This window comes from Drosophila nasuta, chromosome 3, assembly GCF_023558535.2.
Source record: "Drosophila nasuta strain 15112-1781.00 chromosome 3, ASM2355853v1, whole genome shotgun sequence".
Taxonomy (NCBI): domain Eukaryota; kingdom Metazoa; phylum Arthropoda; class Insecta; order Diptera; family Drosophilidae; genus Drosophila; species Drosophila nasuta.
In genome coordinates this window covers 28508758-28530386 of record NC_083457.1, presented here as the reverse complement: position 1 = coordinate 28530386, position 21629 = coordinate 28508758, and the positions used below count along the sequence as shown (strand labels likewise).

Genomic DNA, 21629 nt, shown 5'->3' with positions numbered 1-21629 from the left:
TTTTTGTGTTTTGGTTTGTTTGGTTCTCTATTACATTTATCTAGTGGGCGGGTAACTACCATTCAGTAATCGTACTTAAAATTGTTTCGTTTTTGTTTTTTGCTTTGCTTAGATTATGAGATTTCGTTACAAGCTTTTGTGACTTCCTCAAAATGCGAGGAATGGGACTATTTTGCTGCCTCAGTTACGCTTAAAGTGCCTCATCTGCAATGTTCTGTTGGCCTCCATTCGCATCGGCATCCATGCTGACAATGACTACACCCCTGCCCATTCCCATACTCATTCCCATTCCCATGCCCATTGCCATGCTTCGGCCATTTCGTTGCTGGTCAGTTGCATCATTCATAGTAGTCGTCGTCGTTGTTGTTAGTGTTGTTGCTGTAGTTGCAGTTGCAGATGTTGCTGCTTCGGCGGTATCCTCCGCAATTGTCGTCATCAGTGTCGGTTTGGCTGCGGCCTCCGTTTCTGTGTCCGCCTCCGTCTCCGCTTCCACCTCAGTATTGGCTGCCAGTTTCAGTTGCATTGTATTGCCAGCTGTTTCCTCCATGAGCGGCTGTCGTTGGTGCGCATTATCGATAGTCTGGCGACGCAGGAAATGCATTTTATTGCGCCATCCATCGATAATACGCGACGATGTGGACGCTGAACCTGCCATTGCCATGCTTTGGCTACGTCCACGCTGATGCTCCTGCTGCTGTTGTTGTTGGTGTTGCTGTTGCTGCTGATGTTGTTGTTGTTGGTGTTGCCGATGAGGCGCTGAGGAGGCACGCCGCTTGGCCGATGACGACAAGTCCTTTAGTCATACCTTCTCCTCGCCAGGCATTGGCGGACCGCATCGTACGAACTACAATCAAAAGAACTGAGAATTTGCTATCATGATGGTTGGCAGGTTTGGAAACGGTGCGCTGCATTTGTTATCGATTTGGAAATTTTGATATCAATTTGTTTGGTCTATGTGGCGTATGCTTAACATGCGATTATAAGCCAGAACCATGTCGAGAAGCCAATTATAATGCTAATGTGCGTGTGTGTGTGAGTGTTTGCAGTTTTGCGTTATTGTGTGTGTGTGTGTGTGTGTGTCAGTATTATTGTTGTATATTGCAGTCATTAGCTTGCATTACTCATACGCGCCGTAACCCGTAATATAGGCAAAAAAATAACAGAGAAGAATAAAAGCATGTGAAGCTCATTACAAATCTTACCGAGACCTGAGTGGCTGTATAAGAGTTGGTTCGTGGCCGATTGCTAAAGCAGAGTGTCCGCCACTTGCGCTTCACTTGGGCAATCACCTCACCGTTGAAGAAGCAGAACAATGTCGCCACACACAAACCCTGCAAGACGAGTACAAACACAGTAAGGGAAAATTATTACTACAAGTATCCAGAAGACATCACAGTTGGAGACGCAACGCAGTGTGTCACAAGTGTCTCCTCCTTATTAGATTGCCAGCCAGCCGGCAAAAACGGTCCTAAAACCTAATGCAATTTTGTTTATTTGCTATTTCGGCAGGCTCAACAGTTTCCAATTCATTTTGCCTGTCTCATTTCGCTGGCATTACGAGATGGTCCCCCCTCTCCATTCTAAGTAGACAACGTGTTCTGTAAATGTAAATGTGTGTATTTGTATCTTTGTGTCTGTCAATGTATCGTTCGTTCGTTTCACTGTTGTCTGTTGTTGGCCACTTGAGTTGTTTTTGTCATTTGTCTTTTCTCTCTGTCTGTGTGTTTGAATCTGACTATGTGTATACGTATTTAATGCATAGTTGCGTACGTGCAGGATCTGTTGCCTGGATTTCATATTCACACATTGCCTGCATATAAATGAAATTGGTAAAAGGCTTCATTTGATTGCCAGTGCACACGTCGACACCCTCAGACACCATCATCATCATCATTGGCCAAAGACATACAAGTAGATTCGCAAATGTTCTACCGTAAATACTGAGAAAACTTTGTTATTCTTTTGTTATACTTTTCATACATATTGAATACGTTTTATGAATTTTCCAACCAACTTACAATCAATCTTTTACAAGCATTTGGAAAGCACACTCTTTTCTAAGAGCCTTGAGTATATATTGTATTAAGTCAACAGCTGTAACTAGTTGGCTACAATTTACATTTCTTTTAAAGCATTAAAGAAAATTGGTATATTTTGATTTTGTGCTTGCAGAAAATGACTTTAGCATGTAGAAGCAGATATCTCCGACCCCATAAAGTATATATATTTTTGATCACCGTCAGCAAGCGAGTCAATATGGCTTTATCTCTCTTTCTGTTTGTCCGCCAGTATGAATACTTAGATACTATAGCAATTTAAAACTGTACTTGTTATGTTTGCATGCAAATCCAATTTGTATTCAACATTTGCCACACCCATTTCCGCCTTTGAAAATCTAATCTAATATTGAATCTAGAGTCACAAATGTTTGGGACAAACAACAATAACTACAGTATTTATGGTATAAATACAGAATATAAAATGGTAGAAATTATTTTGGACAATGTGGTAAATTGTAGTACTCTATATTATATTTTGAGTATAATGCTTTATTTATATACCAAATAGACTTTGGCATATTTTTATATTTTACGTTATATTGGTTTTAAATTTTCTACGTTCACTAACTCATTTCATAAACAACAATTTAATGTTAAACATGAGTTTAATTTGGTGCTGTTTTTGGCTAACTTTAGTCGTAAATATAATTGAGAGCTTCTATCTACAAATCTCTGCAAAAAAAATAAAATGTAATGCACATTTTTATTAAAGCTTAAAGTGTCAAGATTACAGGGGTCAGAGTGCTTGAGCCACAGCGTAGCTTGGGGGTTTGTTTATTTGTATTTATTCGCATGCCTTTTTGTGGTGGTTGCGCATTTATAAAGCTTTTCTCCCCACTCGTTCGTGCTTTGCCGTTTTGCTTTTATCTGCTGACTTTAATTCAAATAATTCCAGCTGCTGTGTTTACAGAGCTCAACTTACATTAAGTTGAAGTGTATTTAGCTAGTTATTATTCAGCATGATGTTGGCCATCACTCAACTGACAACTGGCAGCTGGAAGCTTTGTAGCTGTAGCCTAGAACTAAAATCCTTATAATACCTGTAAGTAGAATCTGCTCGAGATTTGCATGACTTTGAGTTCTTAACACTTTTCACGAGAATGACTAGTTAATTATTTGAGTGAAGAGCGACAAAAATGCAAAACTGTTTGCAAAAGTAATTAGCTAAAGTATACAACCGAAATTCGAATCAAATGTATGAGGAGTTTACTCTCTAGAGATGTCAAAGTGCACAAAACTTGTGACGCATTCGTATACCAACTTTTGTGTCAAGTGCAACTTTTCAATTCAATTTTCACATTTGGAAAAAACAGAAAACAAAACAGCTGCTAGAATCGTGATGGAGTTTTCAAAAGTACTTTTGCCAAATATTTTTGCTTAAGCTTTATTAAAATTCCAACTGAAGAATGAAAAACACTCGCAAATGAAATGAAATTATTTCTCTAAGGAACTTTGGATCTAATTGCACTGCTGTCCATAGATATTATAAAGCAATGACGATGATTGCTGCCATTTGATGCGTGGGATTTCATATTTGTTGACATACAACAAATTCCAGCAACGTGGAAAGACAATGGCAGAAATAATGTTGAGAAGAATGAGAAATAAATGAATACTTAAAAAATAAAGTGAACTGTTATACCAAAGTTTGAGTTTAATAACTTAGTTTAATATTAAACTCATATGACTTTTGTTTTTTTGTGGTTTTCCAAATGACTTTCAACTGCATCAGCAAAATAAGTACATACACACTGTTTATATATTTTTGGGTTTTAATGCGAATACTAGATTAAATCATTTTATATGCTGCATTATCTATATACGAGTGTTTATACTTTATGACGCTCAAAAGTTGTGCCCCGTCTTTTATGACTCGCAATGCAGCTGACACAATAAATCCGAATTATATCCGTGCCAGTGAAAGTGGCTCTTGTAAGAACTTTGCAATTTGTGGAGCAGTAACGAAAATAACAAAAACAAAACAAAAACGAAAAAAAAAACAACATACAAAAAGTTGCGACTGGCTTTAAAAACATTCTGAAAAAGTATTTTGCTTTTGCATTTGTCACTTGCTTTTCATTTTGTGTGCCATTTTTTCTCTCCCTCTTTTGAGCTGCTATCGAATTAAGGAAAAACGTCGCAGATAAACAGAGCATTTTGTTTCAAATACCCTGCAGACAAGTAGATAAAAAGGTTTTGATGTCTGTATAAGGAGACCTTAGGCGAAACTCCATTCGAAAGATAAAAGCTACACTTTCTTTACTAATTGCTTTATTTTGTAATAATGAATTGATTTATTTTATGTTTGGTTAAAAATGAAATTTCACTTCGTGAGCAGGACATCTCGCAGTCGAATTGACTTTATTTACATTCAGTTGCTTTCGGATAAAGTCTTGTAAGTGTAATTCAACTGCAGCTTTAGGCCACGCCCCAAAGCGGCCACAAGACATGACAATTTAGATTTATATGTGAGGGAACCGCAGACATTGGAATTTAGCCTTTTTGCTCAAGCATTTGTTCAACAGCTTTTTATAGTTATTTGCACTAACACAAGCCAACAGCGAAAGGAACAGATGAAGACGAGATGTTGCTCGATTTGGTTTTATGGGTTTACGCGTCTTTGCACGCCTTTGGCTTTGGCTTTGGCTTTGGCTCTCCCCCCTTCCCACACTTTTACTTGTACTCTTAGTTTTAGTTTTAGTTTTTATTCTTATTTCGTATTCGTATCTATATTTTTATTTTTACTGACAATGCATTTTATGTTCGAGTCGCTTGTGGAGTTTTGTCTTCAGCTCTCTCTCTCTCGCTCTCTTGGCTGGAATCTCTGTTTCATCTAATTTAATATGCATGCTGATGAAAATATCTGACAAAATACCAAAGTACATTTTTGCATAACGCATTTGTTATATTGATTTTGCCATCGTCTCCCTTTAACTTTATTGTCTTCTCTCTTCTCGACAACGCATTTAGATAAGCTGCGGGGGAGTTTCTGAGCATGTGCCTGGCATTTTAATAATTTAGAACATTGGTTTTTTGCGGAATCAGAGAGAAAGAGAGAGAGAAATAATAAACAAGGTCACTGACAATGGATTTCGCTTATTTGCATAAATTATGGCAAATATCCGATGTTAAAATCGGCAAATTTTTAGCCAATTAAATGTGCATGTTTTGACCATAAAACACGTTCGACGCTCAGCTGCAGCAAAATGGAAGCTGAAAAAAAAAATTCCATGCTTGGGATTTAAGTTTAGCACGAAATGTGGGCAAAGCAGCTGAGAGAATTTACATAACTAACATCATAAAGTGTTCAACCTGTGCAGAGTCATAAAACAATATTAAAAGCAACAGGAAGTCAGCTGCAGCAGCATGACAGACTATCGGATGCTCTACGCTGCATAATGGGATATTAAAAAAAATAAATATAGAAAAAGAAGAAGTTTATAGTTAATTATCATATAATAGAAAAATCCCAAACACTTTAAATTAATTATTTGAAATTTGTTCTACTTCTCATGGAATTAAATTTGAAATATGGTCTTCACTAAACGATTAAAAATGCCGACAATAATAAGGCTTTTTACTGCTTGACCCGTGATTTACTAATGCTTCGAAGAAGAGTTCAACTTTGTGCAGGGTATAAAAATGGAAAAGGGAATTAAAAAAAAAAAAACCAGCAAAATGGAAAAGAGAGAAAAAGAATTACTTACTTGAAATGAGGCCGTAAACGCCGAGATGACTTGGTATGTAGTCTCCCAGGAATGTCCGGGGTCTGGGCGAAACGGTGTTAGCATATACTGGAGTCCAAGCAGCGGCACTAGCAACAGCGTCGCCCTGCAAAGGGCACCAGGAAGAGAACGGAAGAAGAAGAGAGCGGCATTGTAATAATACTTATACTTATGTATAATTCGTTCGTCGACGAGCGTATTAAAATGCAAGTCAACGCGGCGTATGCGTAATTTAAAATGTAAAATGAAGTAAACTTTCAAACGAAACGAAGCGATGTGTAACGAAACGATACCGAATAAAACAAAAACAGCAACAAAAAAAAAAAAAAAAAGCTCAGCAAAGAGAGAATGAAAGCAAACAAACAAGTTTATTACGCATACGCCCCGCGGATGCCAGCACTTAAGAGTGTGCTGTGACGTTCCAAAAAATTATTATTATTGAATTGAAGTTTGCTTTTAACTTGGCAACAACAAACGAACGAGCGAACGAGCGAACGAACGAACGAACGAAGCAAAAAAGAATTCGACAAACTTACCGAAATGCCTGAAGGACGGTTCGGGATGGGCCGCAGCTGCCTTGAATGCTGGCTGGGGCATTTAACTTGAGCAGCACGACGCGCACAATATTGCACAGGAACAACAGATTGAGGAATATCGAAATGCAGACGGGCACCATCAATATGTAGTTGAAGTCGTTGTCAACCATCCAGCAGCTGAGATAGACAACGAAGAGAGACAGAGTTGGGTAATGTCATCTAATGAATTGCAAACGAGCTCGTTCGCAATTGATTTGATTTGAGTTTGCGAATCATCATGCATGTGTGCGTGTGCACAATCAATTTAACCAGCCACATACACACACACACATACACAAGAGAGAGAGACACATACACAGTTGCACTTACTGTTGGTTTTGAATGTGGGTGCCAGTGAGGCCGCGTGCCAGGCCATAGATGCAGATGACAATAGCTGGCGAACCCCAGCCGAAGGCAATCAACCATTTGACCAGCTTTTTCTCCGAAATGAAAGCAGCCACCAGCACAGTATGCAGATAGAAGCCCTCGCACAGCATCCACGAGTAGTTGGTCAGCAGAAAATAGTGCAGTATTATGTGAAGTGCCACGCAATAGCCCTGCAAGCGATTCGATATATGTATGAATATAGAAGACAACAATTACAACTCTCGTGTGCTTACTTACCGGACTGCTTTGGACCATTTCGGCGTTGGCTATCACCACCAGATACCAAATGAGCCACAGCGAATTGTTGGCAGCAAATGAGCTAAACAGATGCATGTGCAGTGTGATGCGGGCGCATTTTAGCGATCTGCAAATGCGTTATGAATTTGTTTTGTATAAATGTTATTATTTGCTTTAGATTTTTCAAACAAAAGTTGTTGTCACAAACTGTTGACACACGTATTGCCAATACACACCCAGAGTGCCCGCCACAGAGGAATACGGGTTAGTGAGTGAGAGTTGGCAATTGGATATACATGAGGGGCATGTCAACGCCATCAACATTGGCCGCACGTACGCCTCTTTTCTCTTTTCTCTCTCTTCAAACTCTTCTTTCACTGATGTTCTATGTTATTCTTTTATCCATTCTCTGCCATTCTCTCTGTGCTGTTCAATTTGGCAACCGACCAAGGGGCAAGCTGCATATTAATGGAAACATGTTGGCTCTTTGCAAATTAATGCATGTCATGCAAATTGAGTTCGGCTTTTTCTGTTTGCACATTGCATAGTAGAAGTTCTTTTCAACTAGTATATATGTATATCGAATACATTCATTCAATGCGAGGACTGTCATCAGCTTTCAATGCACACACACACACACTGCCTGCCAGTAACTAGATTTAGATGGGTAAAGCCATTGTCTGATATTGAAAGCTACTCTCTCCCTCTATATCTGACAAAAGTATTAGTTTAGCTTTGTCTCGGTCGTGTTAGTTCGTAGAACGTTTTGAGCTATAAATGAATTTGAATTCATTCAAATGAAATTCCAATAGATAACTAAATCAATCAGTTTCGAATGCTAGTTAAAAGCAATGCCAAATAATATAAACTGAAAAGTTAAACAAAACAATAAATAGTTCTGGCTGCTATTATTTGTATACCCGATGCAAATAGGCTAGATGGGTAATATAACTTTGGGCATCAAGGAAATGTATGTATGTAACAGGCAGATGGAAGCATCTCTGACCCTATAAAGTACATATATAAATTCTTGATCAGCGTTAGCAGCCGAGTTGATATAGCCATGTCCGTCTGTTGGTCTGTCCGTCTGCCTGTCTGTTCGTATGTATGAACACCTACATAGATCTTAGACACTATATGAACAATTAATTTGAAATTTTCGGATAACAAGCTTAATTTTGATTTTTGTTACATACACAAATTACTATAATTTTTATGATTCCTAAAAATTTGATTTGTGATCATACAATAATTTTAGAAATGAATTAAGAAATACTTTTGTATGTCCAAAAACACCTACTTAGTTTTTTTGGCTGATAATTTTGAATATTTTGCTTTCTTTGGTATATTTTGGATATACCACACATAACTTTGGTTTTTTGCGATATATTTAGTTCTATATAAATATAGGAAATAGTATAATATATTTTTTAGTATTTTTGCGGTATAATAAGTAGGTATATGTATCTAAAAATTAATAATGAAACTTCCATTTATACACAATAGATCTCCCAGTCGAGCACACTCGACTGTATCTTCCTTACTTGTTCGAATTAAAAGTAAGAAAATTGATAGTTAATTGTAAGTGATTTTCAATTGATTTGTTTGCTTTTATCGTGCAACTTTACTGATACAATGTATGTATTGTCTGCACTGCTTGCAAGTACTGTTGATAGTCAATTGAAAATGACATTTAATTATCACTCTCTCAACGTGAAGTCGTTGCGAAAATAATCGAAATTCCAGAACACGCCGTGTCACGTTTTATTTGCCTTTTGCAACCAATTTAAAACGCTTTCACATTTTGTCTGTCTTTCTGTCACTCGTTCTCTCTGTGTGTGTGTCTGAGCTGATAATAAACAAGCCGAGAGCACTAATTGTGCTGCAGACAAGTGGAAATTAATCGATATCCTGCTTGAAGTAGACACACAATCTAATACTTAGTTGACGTGTGGCACTGGAAAGGCGTTGAGTTGAGTTGAGTTGAGGCGGCCAAGAAAGCAAATATTTTCTCATTTCCTACATCAAGTGTGTTGGATTAAATGAGCGTAAGTAAGTAAAAATGCAATGAGCATTTCAAGCAACAAAGATAAACAAACACACAAACACACACCACACACAAACATCCTTGGATAGGACCCAGGTTGGCAGTTGATTAGGCCATTGGCATCTTTGTTTAACAATAAAATTTGGCGCCAAGCGCACAGCGGTCATAACTGGCAAATAGCAAATGAAGCTCATTAGTTCTGAGTGGTTTTCCATGTGCGGCTTGTGCCAATTTGTGCCACACAGCAACATCCAGAACGATGGCATCATAAGATGGATTATCAGCTGTTGCTGCGAGGCTGCAACTAATTGATGCAGAGCCACTTAGCTTAAAGTGTGATGAAAAACTTACTTGAAGTACCCGAGAATGGCCAGCGAAAGCAGGATAGCCAGCAAGGAGATGCCATAGCCTACTTCATAGATCAGGGTTACATTGTGATTCCACTGGCAATTGAAAATAAAATCGTTAAAGTAAGCAATTAAGTACAATTACACCAAACGGAGCGCTGCACTCACGGCAAAATCGTCCATATTAATGCAGGTGGTGTAATTCGACCAGGTTTTGTTGGTCAGCGGGTGCTTGAACCATTCGCCATCCGCGTCACACTCTTTGTGCGCAGATCCTGCAAAATAGATAGAGCGAAAGAGAAAGAGAGAATCAAGTTTAATTGAAATTCATATCACAGTTCTTTGTTTGTTTAAGCTAAAACACGCTCTGTTTAGTTACTTCTTTCGCTAAGCTGTCAGTTAATTCCTTAATTGTAATATACCCATTCTCCTCAGTTCATAATAGGGTATCATTACATTGTAATTAATTTTTAGATAATTTCATATTTGCATATTCCATTAGCCAAACCAAGACAAATAATTGCATTAGCACCTGACTAAAAAGCTGATTGCGTATACGCCATGTAATCGATTTAACCGCAACTAATTGATTTGCTGTGGTCTATACTCTATTATGTAACTGCCTGGGATGTGCATATTTAATAATTGAAGTGCGGCCTCAATGGACGGCAATTGACCCGAGTTGATGTTTAAGTTTTTCGCTCATCGAAAGTTTTGCAGTGCTTTTGGCATTGTCAAAGTGCTTCGAGTTGAGTTATGAAGTTTTTGTGTGCCATTGTAATCGAAGTTGTTGAAACTACTGTTGCCAGACACTACGTCGATGACAAAGAGATGCCAGCGTAAGGAATCTTTTGCAGGTAACTTGTTTTCATGCAATTCTTTGCTGACTTCCATTCTCTATGCGGTTTTATGGCCTTTTGGCACGCAGAGTCGAAAAATCACGTATACGCGCTGCTGGGTGGCAGATAAGTAGACAGCACGACATCAGCAGTAATAGAAGCAAAAATCCGCAAAAAAAACATCGTTGCGTCTACTGTTCCTGTTCCTGTTGCTGTTGCTGCTGCTGCTGGCAACCACATCCGCCAAACGGAAGTGCCATAAAAGTTAATGGCGGCGCAGTGCAAAGCACATAATCTTGTACAAGCTGGCGACCCCGAGGCGCTGCCTCAGCCATGGGCAAGCACGGACACAAGTACAGGCACACACAGGCACACACGACACAGGCGACACAGACATAAGGCGGCGAGTTGAGCCATAACAGTCATAAGCCAAATGTAGTGAAAGCAACATTTGCTATTTCCCAACTCCAAACTCACTTTGCTGTTCCACCTCCTTTCTCTCTCGTTTTCCCTTCTTGGGCGTCTAAAAACTAGTGCTAGTCGCCTTGTCACATTTTTGGCGCAAACAACACACAAAAAAGTCATTCAACTTTTGCCATTCACGTGACGCCACTTTCACTGTGCTTCGCTGTGCGCCCTTGCATGGGCGTGGAGGCGTGGCATGCTCGATTAATGCAAATTGACAGGGCACATGATTTATGCCACGAAATTGCCACAAACAATTTTACACTTAATTATTATTATTTCATTTCAAGCATTTTGTTCTCGTTATACGCTGTTTGAATCGTGTTTGGGGATGTGCTAAACTGATGTAAATGATTTAAAAAAATAATAATATTTAAGCAAGCATTATTTTGGTTAAATTTAAGAAGACATTCCCATGACATGAGTTTAAGGTCTTTGTTATGGTAACAACAAATGAAGACATAAATCTAAATTTAATATGCTTTCTATTTAATTACTTTACAGGGTATATTCTCTGTTCACACTCGCAAATAGACAACATTTTTGTTTATTTGCTTTCTGTATTTTGCTTCGTTGCAATTGTTTGCTTTTCTGTATTTGCCAAACATACAAAAACAAATGCACACAATTTACATAATTCATAATTATTACGTGTGGATTTTTCAAATTTTACTTGATGGATGAACGTTGTTTTAGTTGTTGTAGCTGTTGTTCTGGCTGTTGTAGAATAAACAGCAAAAAGCCGCGAGCTAACGATGGCAATACATTTGGTTAATTCATGATGAGGCATCCTCCATGGTAAATGGATATGATATTCTATTTATTTGCGAATACCAATTCCATAAAATGGGAAAACCAGAAGGGGCGAAGGTGAAAGGGAAAATTGTGGTTTAACTGCAGAAAGGGTGCGGTTTTTGTGTTTTTGATAGCGTCAAAATACAATGGTGGCTAAATGCATAATTAAGCTGCGAACACTATATAATTAGTGGGTTATCAAGCGAACTGCTTGTTGGCGTTGATAAATAATTTACACACAAAATACTCCACGTAGCAAAACAAGATAGTTTGCTTTTAGCTGTTGGCTAAAAGCACATATATATTAATTAGTTGTTTAATGGGAGCTTTCTAAGTTAAATTGGATTTAAAATGAATGTATTTTCTTTTTATTACCAGCAAAACAAGCGATAAATGGCTTCCTATGACCTTTTGTTTTCGATGTTGTGTTGGGCAATATCAAAAAACAAAACTCAATTTAAGTTGCCAGTGATTCCAATGAACTTTGAACTTAAGTCTTTAAGTGAAAAAGTCAATTGTAAGGACTGTGTGTGTAATGTTGTTGTGGGTATTTGTATTCCTCTTTATTAATTTCGTTTGAGACATCTGCAGACATCGGTTATTGAATGGCACCTTGTAGAGTTCACAGGCAGCTCAGGTTGAAAACATATTTACATATTCATATTTGCCGAAGGAAGAAAAAGAAAACACGGACAAACCCAATAGGCAAATGAGCTCAAAAGTAAGAGTTGTGTATGTGTGTGTGAGTGTGTTCTGTGTACTTAAAATGAAATTCTTTGCGAAAAACATGAATTCAATTGATTTGACTGGCAAAGAGAAAAAGAAAATAACCCTCATACTTAAATGCTCGAAGAGCAGCAGCTTATGCGATGCGGGGACGCAGCCAATTAGGTTACCCACCTGGTTTGTGGTTTGTTTATGCATGACAGAGTGAGTGAATAAGTGTGAGTGAGAGTGAGTGAGAGTATGTGGGAGAGGGAGTGCGTGTGTATGCACGGTTGTTTGGCCTGCGGCGCTGAAACTGAGTCAACGTCGGCCTTCATTAGCCACTGCTTGACTGGGTGGATGGCTGGCTGGCTGACTACCGCATACCGTATACCTTATGTCATATACCATTTCCGTTTCCGCTGAAATATTGTGCCTGACATTTGACTGCGTCGTCGCCGGGTTTATTTATGTGCTTTGCTTGTTCGGTATTCAGATTGTCTGTGTTGTCAAATGCAGATCTTTATGCGCTGACCCCAAAGCTAAAGCCAAAGCCAAATGCCTTTCGCCTGAAGCGGATGCTGCTTTTGTGGAATTCAATAAACAACAAATTGCGTCACTCACGTGTTGGATCAAAGCCGGGTATGAAGTCTGGGCACGGCATCAAGGCCGATTCGCCGGGATCTGTGTCGGGCCAACAAAGCCAGCCATCAAAGGTTCCGGCACAGTGGGGGCCTGCAATCACGCATCACGGTACACAAATACGAGAATACAATATTACGATTAATAATGAAATTATTCGAGCATGTATGTGCAGTTACAGTACACAGTTGACACATTTCCTGTTGCAATCAACTTACCTTTCAGCTGTTGGCTACTGTTCGACAGCAACTTCTCGCAGGCTTCGCGGAGAGCACCGAAATCGGGTCCACTATCTGCAGAGCCGCTGCTGCTGCTATCGCCGCTGCTGTTGCTGCTCTGCTCGCCCATATTGAAGCGCTGTAAAACAAGGCGAAACATACATACATTGCAATTAGTTACGCGTATTTTTGGGCATGCTTGCACTGGGCTTTCAATTCGTTTGCCAAATGTCGAAATAGCTTTTAGTTCGCGCTTAAAACTAGGCAATATTTTCGCTGAATCTCACTAAATTCCATGCACGCTTCATTGCATTTTTGTGTGCAGATTTTTGTGTTTTACAGTTCGCTTGAGCCACAATTTAATTGGTTTTTCTGCCAGTTGAATGGTGTGTTGTCAGTGTGTGTGCGAGCGTGTTCATGTGAGTGCCTGCTCTACATATGCACAGTTTATTCAGTTCATGTTATTTTATTGCTTTTTTCCCCCATACAGCTGGAGGTCAACTTATTTAATGTGGCCGCCCAAAAGTATGCAACATTTTTTATGCACATATCTCCCATGTTCAAATGCAATGAAAATACATTTTATTGGCATTGTAATTGTCTGACGAATAAGTAATTATCGAAAGAGGTATTAAAAGGGCAATAAAAGCACAGTAAAAGAAACGCACAACAATATTATTATAACAAAGTTTACTGCCAGTCACCTCATTAGCTATGCATTTGATTTGCATTATTTTGTTGTAACGAATTGTAAATCAAATCGTTAGTCAAAATTAATTAGAGATTGAAGTGAAGTGAAATGTAATAGCATTGTGCCAAATCAAATATTCAAAATATTTATTTTGTGAACACATAACTTTCATCGACTGTCCAATATGTGATTTTCCAATAAAATTGAGAAATTCAAAATTCCGTCCACAATTGTCCATTTGCCATGCTACAAGCAAACACAAATACGACTATGAGAAGGACTCTGCAAATAAGTTGCTCGACAATGGCATTTCGACAGAAACATTCTCACATTTTCCGTGCTACGACCACTTAGTTGATCGTTTGCCTAGAGCTAAATCAACATTCGTACCACAGAAGTTTACAGGCAAGTGGTCGATAAGGATGCATCTGCATTCAGCTGGAAACTGGGGACGAGTCAAACACTCCGAAACAAAGCGAATCAATGGCAGCAACTGTCTAGAGTCGTCAGTCGACAGTTAACAGTCAACAGACACATGCAAGCTGGAAGCTAAACCATTTAGTCGACGCACCGCAGAAGCTTGTAGATTTCAGAAGCCACACTTCAAATTGCCAGAAGGACGAACCAACACTAAACACTAAACGGAACTGCAATCATGCGTGGCACAACGATAAGGTGTAGGTCACTCTCTCTCTCTCTCTCACTCTCTCTCGCTCTGTGATTTGTGGGAGTCACAAATGAATGCACTCATACGCACACACATACAAACACTCTTTGGCATGTTGTAATCTTCTTATTTAGGCAAATTGCAGCTAGCACTTAAAGGAACTGCAGGGAATGCATAAAAGCCGCAGTATAAACGCCAGATGAACGAATTGTGGGGGGAAACTGGCATTCATTCGGCCTTGGATTAGCCAAGGGATGTGAATGCTTTTGCTGTTGGTGTTGCTGTTGCAACAGTGCTGCTTGAAGCACTCTTAATGCATAAAATCGTAAGCGTTTTATGGCAACATCAATATCTGTTGTTGTACTTGTTGTTGTTGCTACTGCTCATCGCATTTATAAGGCAAATTACACGCCAAGAAGGAAAATGGTGGGCTGAGCTCAGCTGAGCTGAGCTCCAATTACGTTAAAGCTGAGCAGACAAATTTGGTTATTAACTGGCAATAGCCATACTCGTAAATTTGCTGTCGATTTGCACTGGGCGCGGGGCAAAACAAGACTGTTTAATTTTGAGCACGGGACCACTTAAATTTTATGACGGTGACGCGACAAACTTGCGCGCGAAGCCTTAAAGTACTTTGAACCACACACACTCACCCCATAACTTTGCACACACACTTGAGTGATGGCCAAGTAAAGAGGTGTCCGATGAATATTAATATAAAACTTGAGCTATCGATGAGGTAGGCATACATTAAATGCCATTGTATTAGTAATCAGTCAGCTCATGCACGGAAAAAAATTAGCAGAAATATGATAGGCTAAATAAAGCCGGAAGCGGTTTTAATATCTAGGCTGAAGTGAAAAATATTTTCTTTTTAACCAATTGTCGTATCAATTTTGTGTTTTTGTTTCATTTATTATATTAATCCATTTTAGATTACCAGATTTTCTTCTTCTGCTACCAACAATAACATAGCTTAAAATAAGTATAAATGGAACAAAATAAACAACGACTATTGCAAAACATAGTTGAATGATCCACATAACTAAAACTAAAACATTATACAAAAATGAACATAGATAATTCTATTCATACATACAATGTTGATATATAAATTATATTGAGTAATGTGATTAACGGGCTTTTAATATGATGAGGTGAAAGTTTAAATAGCATTTTGGATCTTTCACTAGATTTGTTATAGTCACTATTTAAATTGCTTAATGTATAATTCGATTAAGCTACCCTGCAGTCAAATACTAAGTTAATCAAAGGAAATACTATAAAACTAAAATAAATTAAAGCATTTCTTGGAAAAAAATGGCAGTGTAAATAGCATAGCATACTTTCTTGCGCCCATTAAGCTAGGTTGCACCATTTGGGTTGGGGGAAGTCCGGAAGATGGGGCGAATGCGATCGCATTGAGGGCGTGAGCGCCTTGTGATAATAAAAATATTTTTACGAGTGTACACAGGCCGCACGCAACGGGCAAAGCGTTTGGCAATAACAGAAATTAGCAATAAAAGACGCCTAGGCAAGTCAAGGCGTACTCTATATATAGTATATAGGTAGGTAGCTGGGAACTCTCATCAGCTCGGCATCCGCAACAAGCTTGGCGCAAATTACGTTTGCTGCAAGTGTGTGCGTGTAACAAATATGTGTGTGAGAGTGTGCGAGAGCGTGTGTGGAAATGGGGAGGACTCTGTGTAACTTCAATAAAAGCAGCAAGTCAACTCGACATAAAACAGCAAATGTACGAGAATTTCGCCATATATCTAAAACATCTATTCGTTTCGTCCCCCCACTCCACCAACGCAGGCTTCGATTACACGTAGCATAGTGAAAAACATTGTTAAAATCTTTTATGTGCCGCATGGAAATTGCAGAACATATTAAAAAACAAAAAGCTAGCCAGGCGCGTGAAATTCGTTGCCATTTGACCTGCATTCACATGTGCCACAAATACCCAAACATATACAAAAACTTCGATTTTTTCTGCTCTGCTCGCCTCGCCTCGACTTTTATGACAGCTCGCATTTCCGCCTGACGCCCATGTGACGTATGTGTAATGGAAATACCGCTAAAATCACACACAGATGCCAAAACATTTGAGTTGGAATTGCGGGCTGTGTCGGTGTTAGTTCTAGTGAGTTATTTCCAATTCGTTTGCTGTCAAAACTTTCAACATCAATACATAGTTTATGGCAAATCTTTCAAGTATTGTGCTTCTAGGATTTCCTTAGCTATAAATAAATCACTTTTATTTCAAATTTATTTGACGCATAAATCATAAATTATCGTAATGAATTTCCCACCACATTGAACAAAATCTCTTTTTAGTTGTCTGCCGATTGACTAAAAAATGTTCAATGGAAACTTAAATAAACAATTGATCTCTATTAACGCATCCATTAAATGCCATTAAAAATAACATTAAATCCATTGCTCATGTTTTCTTCAACAACAATCAGCGTTGAGTAGCTTCGAACTGGCCTTGAATTGAACATGAAAAGCGATAAAAACAAAACACATTGTATCTGATTCAACACGTTGTCATTTCGTGTTGTGTTTTTAATACCCTGTGAAGTCGTGAAAAAAGGGTATGCAATTGATCAAAATAAATCCATGATGTATACTTATTTTTATTAAAAGGGTATCTCATTGGCTGCCAATCATGACTTCGCAGTGTTAACAGCATGTTTTCAATTGTGCATTTGCATTTGTTTTGATAAAAGCCTTTTTTCCATTTGCCTGAAACTGAACATTGGCAATTGCTTTTTTTTTTTTTTTTTAAAGCATTGTCAACGCTGGGATTTGCTCAATGAAAATATTGCTCAATTGAATATTCGTATATGAGTGTTTTCAACGGAGATTTATTTTTATTTTCGATTGCAACTGGAAATATTGGTTGATACTTTCAAAGGGATTTACAGTGGAAATTGAACAATTGATGATGGCAATTGTTGTTGTTTTGCTTCGAATAACGTACTCTATATTCAGCTTATGAATTGCTGCAGTGCGACTTGGGGATTATAGTCGCAAAACTTTGCCAAAAACTTTTGTCAAACAATCGTATAACAAGTCCATTTATTTATTGCCTTTAAGTTGTAAAAATGCTATTGAGAAAGAACTTTAATTTTAAATTTTAGAACTTTTTTCGGAATGTGGAATTCTTTGAATTGTGGCTTTGGGGTATGCAGATAAATCAACCATAAATAACTCATGCCAGCTGCCAGGAAACTGTAAATATCAAGTATACGCAAGAGTGAGCAGGACTAAAGCGGCACACAAAACATTTAAATGCCATCAGACGCGTATCTATCAATCTATATATCATAAGAGATGCGATTATTTTCAAAGTAAAAGCCAAAACGAAACGTTTTGCGTTAAAACGGTTTTTAAAATGCGAAAACTCGTAACGAACATTAACTGACAGCTGCCATAGCAACAGTCCGTTGATTTATATATGTTTTGTGGTGTATGTTCGAGAGATATCAAGTGCACACAAAAGTAGCTAATATATCAAATAAATATGAAGAGCAAATATGAAATAACTCATAGCAGTTGACGGGCATTTACAGGATATACCCAGCAGCCCCAGCTCAATGTCAGAGCGGAGGAAAGCAAGGCAGCAAAAAACATTGTTACATCAAAATTACATATGCTCTTTATGTCTCGAGTCCAGAGTCCGGAATGCGCCTGAGGATTATGGCTGGCGGACAGCAAAAGCATGCGGAGCCAAATAGCTTGTAAAGAGCGAGTGAGCGAGCGTGCGAGAGATAGAGACAAAGTGGGACTCTGCGCTAAAGAGGAATAAAATATTGATAAAAATGCTGCTGCAGATTATAAAGAGCAAAAGCAATTTATTTATTTAGCACATGGTTTTCATTTCTCCATTTTTGTTTTCCTTCTGCTACTTTTAAATAAGCTGTCGACGCTGTGGCAAGCAGCATAAATAATTTATAAACCACAGCTAAGGTGCTCAAGTGCGCTTAACTAACCCAAGCAGAAGTTTAGCCGCAGTTTAAGGTGAACCTTAAAGCACATTGCAATGCAATGAAGACGGGCTACACCAACAAAAAAAATAGAATGTTTGTGCTGCGTTCAAAAGGTAAAGAAGCAGTACACGATGCGAGAGCAACATGCTGCAGGCTGCCTTGACTCGGCTGCAGTCTTGTGGTTTTTTGCTTTGTGCCGCATTCTGACTTTGTTGCCCACGTTCACGTCCACTGTCTCATTTTCTGAGCTTTACTGCCTGTGGCCAGAGTGTGGAAATTTCCTCATGAACTACGTGTCCCGCTTTGTGTCCGCCGCCGTATATACGTATATTTTTTTGCCTTTGCTTATGCTTCTCATCCGTGCGATGGCATTGTTACGCATACGTCAGGTTGGCCGGGCCCAAGGTTCATTGCTTCTCGCTTAACTAACCGACATTTTGCTTAGGGTTTTCGGTACGGTTTTAAAATGAAATACGTGCCACACGTGTTAAATGCGGCTTTTTACCTACAGTTTGTTATCCCGGGCAACAATTGCACAATTTGACAACACGCAGACTGAGGAAATTTGCATATGTTGTCCCACACACCCAAACACACACATGCACATAAAAAACTTGGCAACTTATGTATGTATGTGTGCGTTTGTGTGTTTGGATCGTTTGTAATGTGAGCTGTTCTTGTTTTGTTTTGCTTTGTTTACTTTGCTTTGGCTGTTTGTTCTTTTTAATTGTCTCGCGGTTGTAAAGTCGACCATCTTACAGATACGCACATGGATACACCTACAATTCAGATGCAAGATACAAGATACACCCGCCACATCCACCACAGCAACTGTTACAGCAACAGCTTAAGCAAAACAACAGCTGCTCAACACGTTTGTACTGCTCAAAGCCACATGCCAAGCATATCCTTTTCAAAGTGTATGACGTCCTTAGCTGAAAGCAGACTCACGCCCTTTCCTTTCCATTCCTTGCCATTCCTTTCCACTTTCCTTCGCTTCATGAATTTGCACTTCTCAGTTGAATTTTACTTTACTGTCACTTGGAAAAGAAAGTTAAAACTTGGCACCGAGCTTATTTGTACTTTATGTACTTTATATACTTTGATTTTCGACAACTTTTTTCAAGCAGGCTTTTGTCTGCTGGCAATTGTTTGTTGTTTTTGCGTTGGGCCTAGATAACGTTAAGATCTGGCCAAAGCCTTAGCAGCTCAACTAAAGCACTCACAACTTGGCCAGAGGCTTTTAGCCGCTGGTAAAGGGAAGTAAAGCAAATGCGAAAAACTCTAGCAGAAGAAAAGAAAAACAATTCGCAATTTGATTTGATTGTTACACAGAAAATTTGTAGCATTAAGATTAAATTCATTTGCATTTCGCATTTCTGGCGGATAACTCAATAATGTAGACAACAATTCACAGCAATTAATATGAATAATTTGTATGAATACATTTATTCTGTCGTTTTCTTTTTTGTGCACTTTGTGTGTTTATTTAGCCAACTCACGCGCCTGCACTTCCAGTTCCGATCAATGTCTAAATATCGCAGTCAATTCATAACAATAACATTTCTGCGGCACGTAAAATCGACAGTCTACTTACTGCTTTATATATATAAAACAACACCCTCACACTCATACACCCACACATTTAAACACCTACAGCACACGCACTTTCCCAGACATCAGCAATTTTCCGCACGTTTCACTGAGTTTTGTTTAAAATGTTTTTACAATTGACTTGCCCTCGCTTCACTTTGTGCGGAGGTTAAAAGGCGACTCACACTCACTCTCTCATTTATTCACTCACACTCGAGAGACACATTTAGTTGGCAATTGAGGCATCTTCTTTTTCCATCCCATGCTTCACCCTGACCCGGGTCACCCCATTCGGTTAATGTCAATGAAAGGCAGTTTGATTTTCATATTTCATTTCATTTCATTTCGTTTGCAATTTTCTTTTGCCTTTTTTTCCTTTTTAGACAATTGTTGCTCAATTCATATGGAAATGTAAGCTCCTCTTTCTTCGCTGCCTTCTCTGTTTCTTCGCATTTTGTTGCTGTTATTATTGTTGTCTGGTTGTCTGGGTGGCTGGGTTGCTGGCTATGTGTTGGCTTCCCCCTCTATTCCGTGTGTATCTGCATAATGAAGTGTTATGGCCTCAATAGCCGAACAATAGCCCAAGCTAACGCCACAGCCAAGGCACAGGCACAGCTGTCGTCTTCCATAATTCTCAATGATTTCGTTCTCTCTCGTGTCGACCTTTTGCAAGCGAGAGCCTAATAAATATTCTTTCTTTGTTGTTGCTGCTGGTTTACATGGAAAAGTTGAAGAAAAGTCAAAAAGTTGCTTGACTTGACCAGCATTTAGTTTATTTACTTGTTGCTTCAACTTTTTTATTGGCTTTTGTAAAATTTCAATTTATTTGTGATTTATGGCGATTTGATTTACTTGAAAACGCATCGAACAGATAATTGAGGTTGTATCCGCTGCCCATAATATTCTTCTTGAGCAACTAAACTAAGTGCATCAATTCAGTTAGCATTTATTATTCATAAACCGTTAAATTACTTAGAGCATATTCTTTTAGTGTTGTGACTTTCTCATTCTACTTGTGCATAGCAATTATTTGACTCTGGCAAATAACTCTTGTTGCTTGTTTTGCGCTCAGCAGTTAAACTATCAAATGGCCAGTAAGTGAAACATTTCAACTTTTGCTTCGGCTTGACATAAAATTCTTGTGTAATTTCTTTTTCGATTCGCAAAAAAACTTTTAATTAAACGCAAAAGTTGCACGTTGCATGCTGAAAGTCGAAGCGAAGCAGAATAAAACACCAGAACAACTGCAATTATAAAGGAGCGTAGCGAAAATCCAATCAAAATCAATAAGAAACTTCCAAGGGAGAGCGCGCTGTGCTGTCGGTCAGGTGTTCAGTGGAGCAGCAACGATTGATCAGATCGGCTTAAGACTTAATTAATTCCATCTACAGGTGTGTATCTGTGTGTGTGTGTGGGCAGTTCGTCGAGGGGCATAGATACATTAGTATCTTTTAGCTACACGGATACGCAACGCTTAAGCACGGCACGTGCTTAATCTTAAAGTTAACTGCGATGCACTTTCACGCCAAAAGTAAAGATGAAAACAGAAACTGAATAGAGAGATAACAAGAGAAGAGAAGACTTTCACTTAGTTGTTCATTGCACTATGTAAGAGCAGCAGCCGCAGCAGCAGTCTGT

The 21629-nt window shown here is 38.7% G+C and overlaps 1 protein-coding gene across 1 annotated transcript in view; it reads right to left on the bottom strand.

Annotated features, from left to right (window-relative positions):
- LOC132790328 (calcitonin gene-related peptide type 1 receptor) overlaps positions 1–21629 on the bottom strand; it is a 35908-nt gene continuing 14279 nt past the window's right edge. Inside the window, 10 exon segments of the mRNA XM_060798819.1 lie at positions 1–844; positions 1203–1331; positions 5768–5891; positions 6322–6498; positions 6691–6917; positions 6985–7111; positions 9383–9474; positions 9547–9653; positions 12807–12917; positions 13043–13181. Coding sequence (XP_060654802.1) covers positions 191–844; positions 1203–1331; positions 5768–5891; positions 6322–6498; positions 6691–6917; positions 6985–7111; positions 9383–9474; positions 9547–9653; positions 12807–12917; positions 13043–13172 — 1878 coding nt within the window. The 5' untranslated portion in view covers positions 13173–13181 and the 3' untranslated portion in view covers positions 1–190.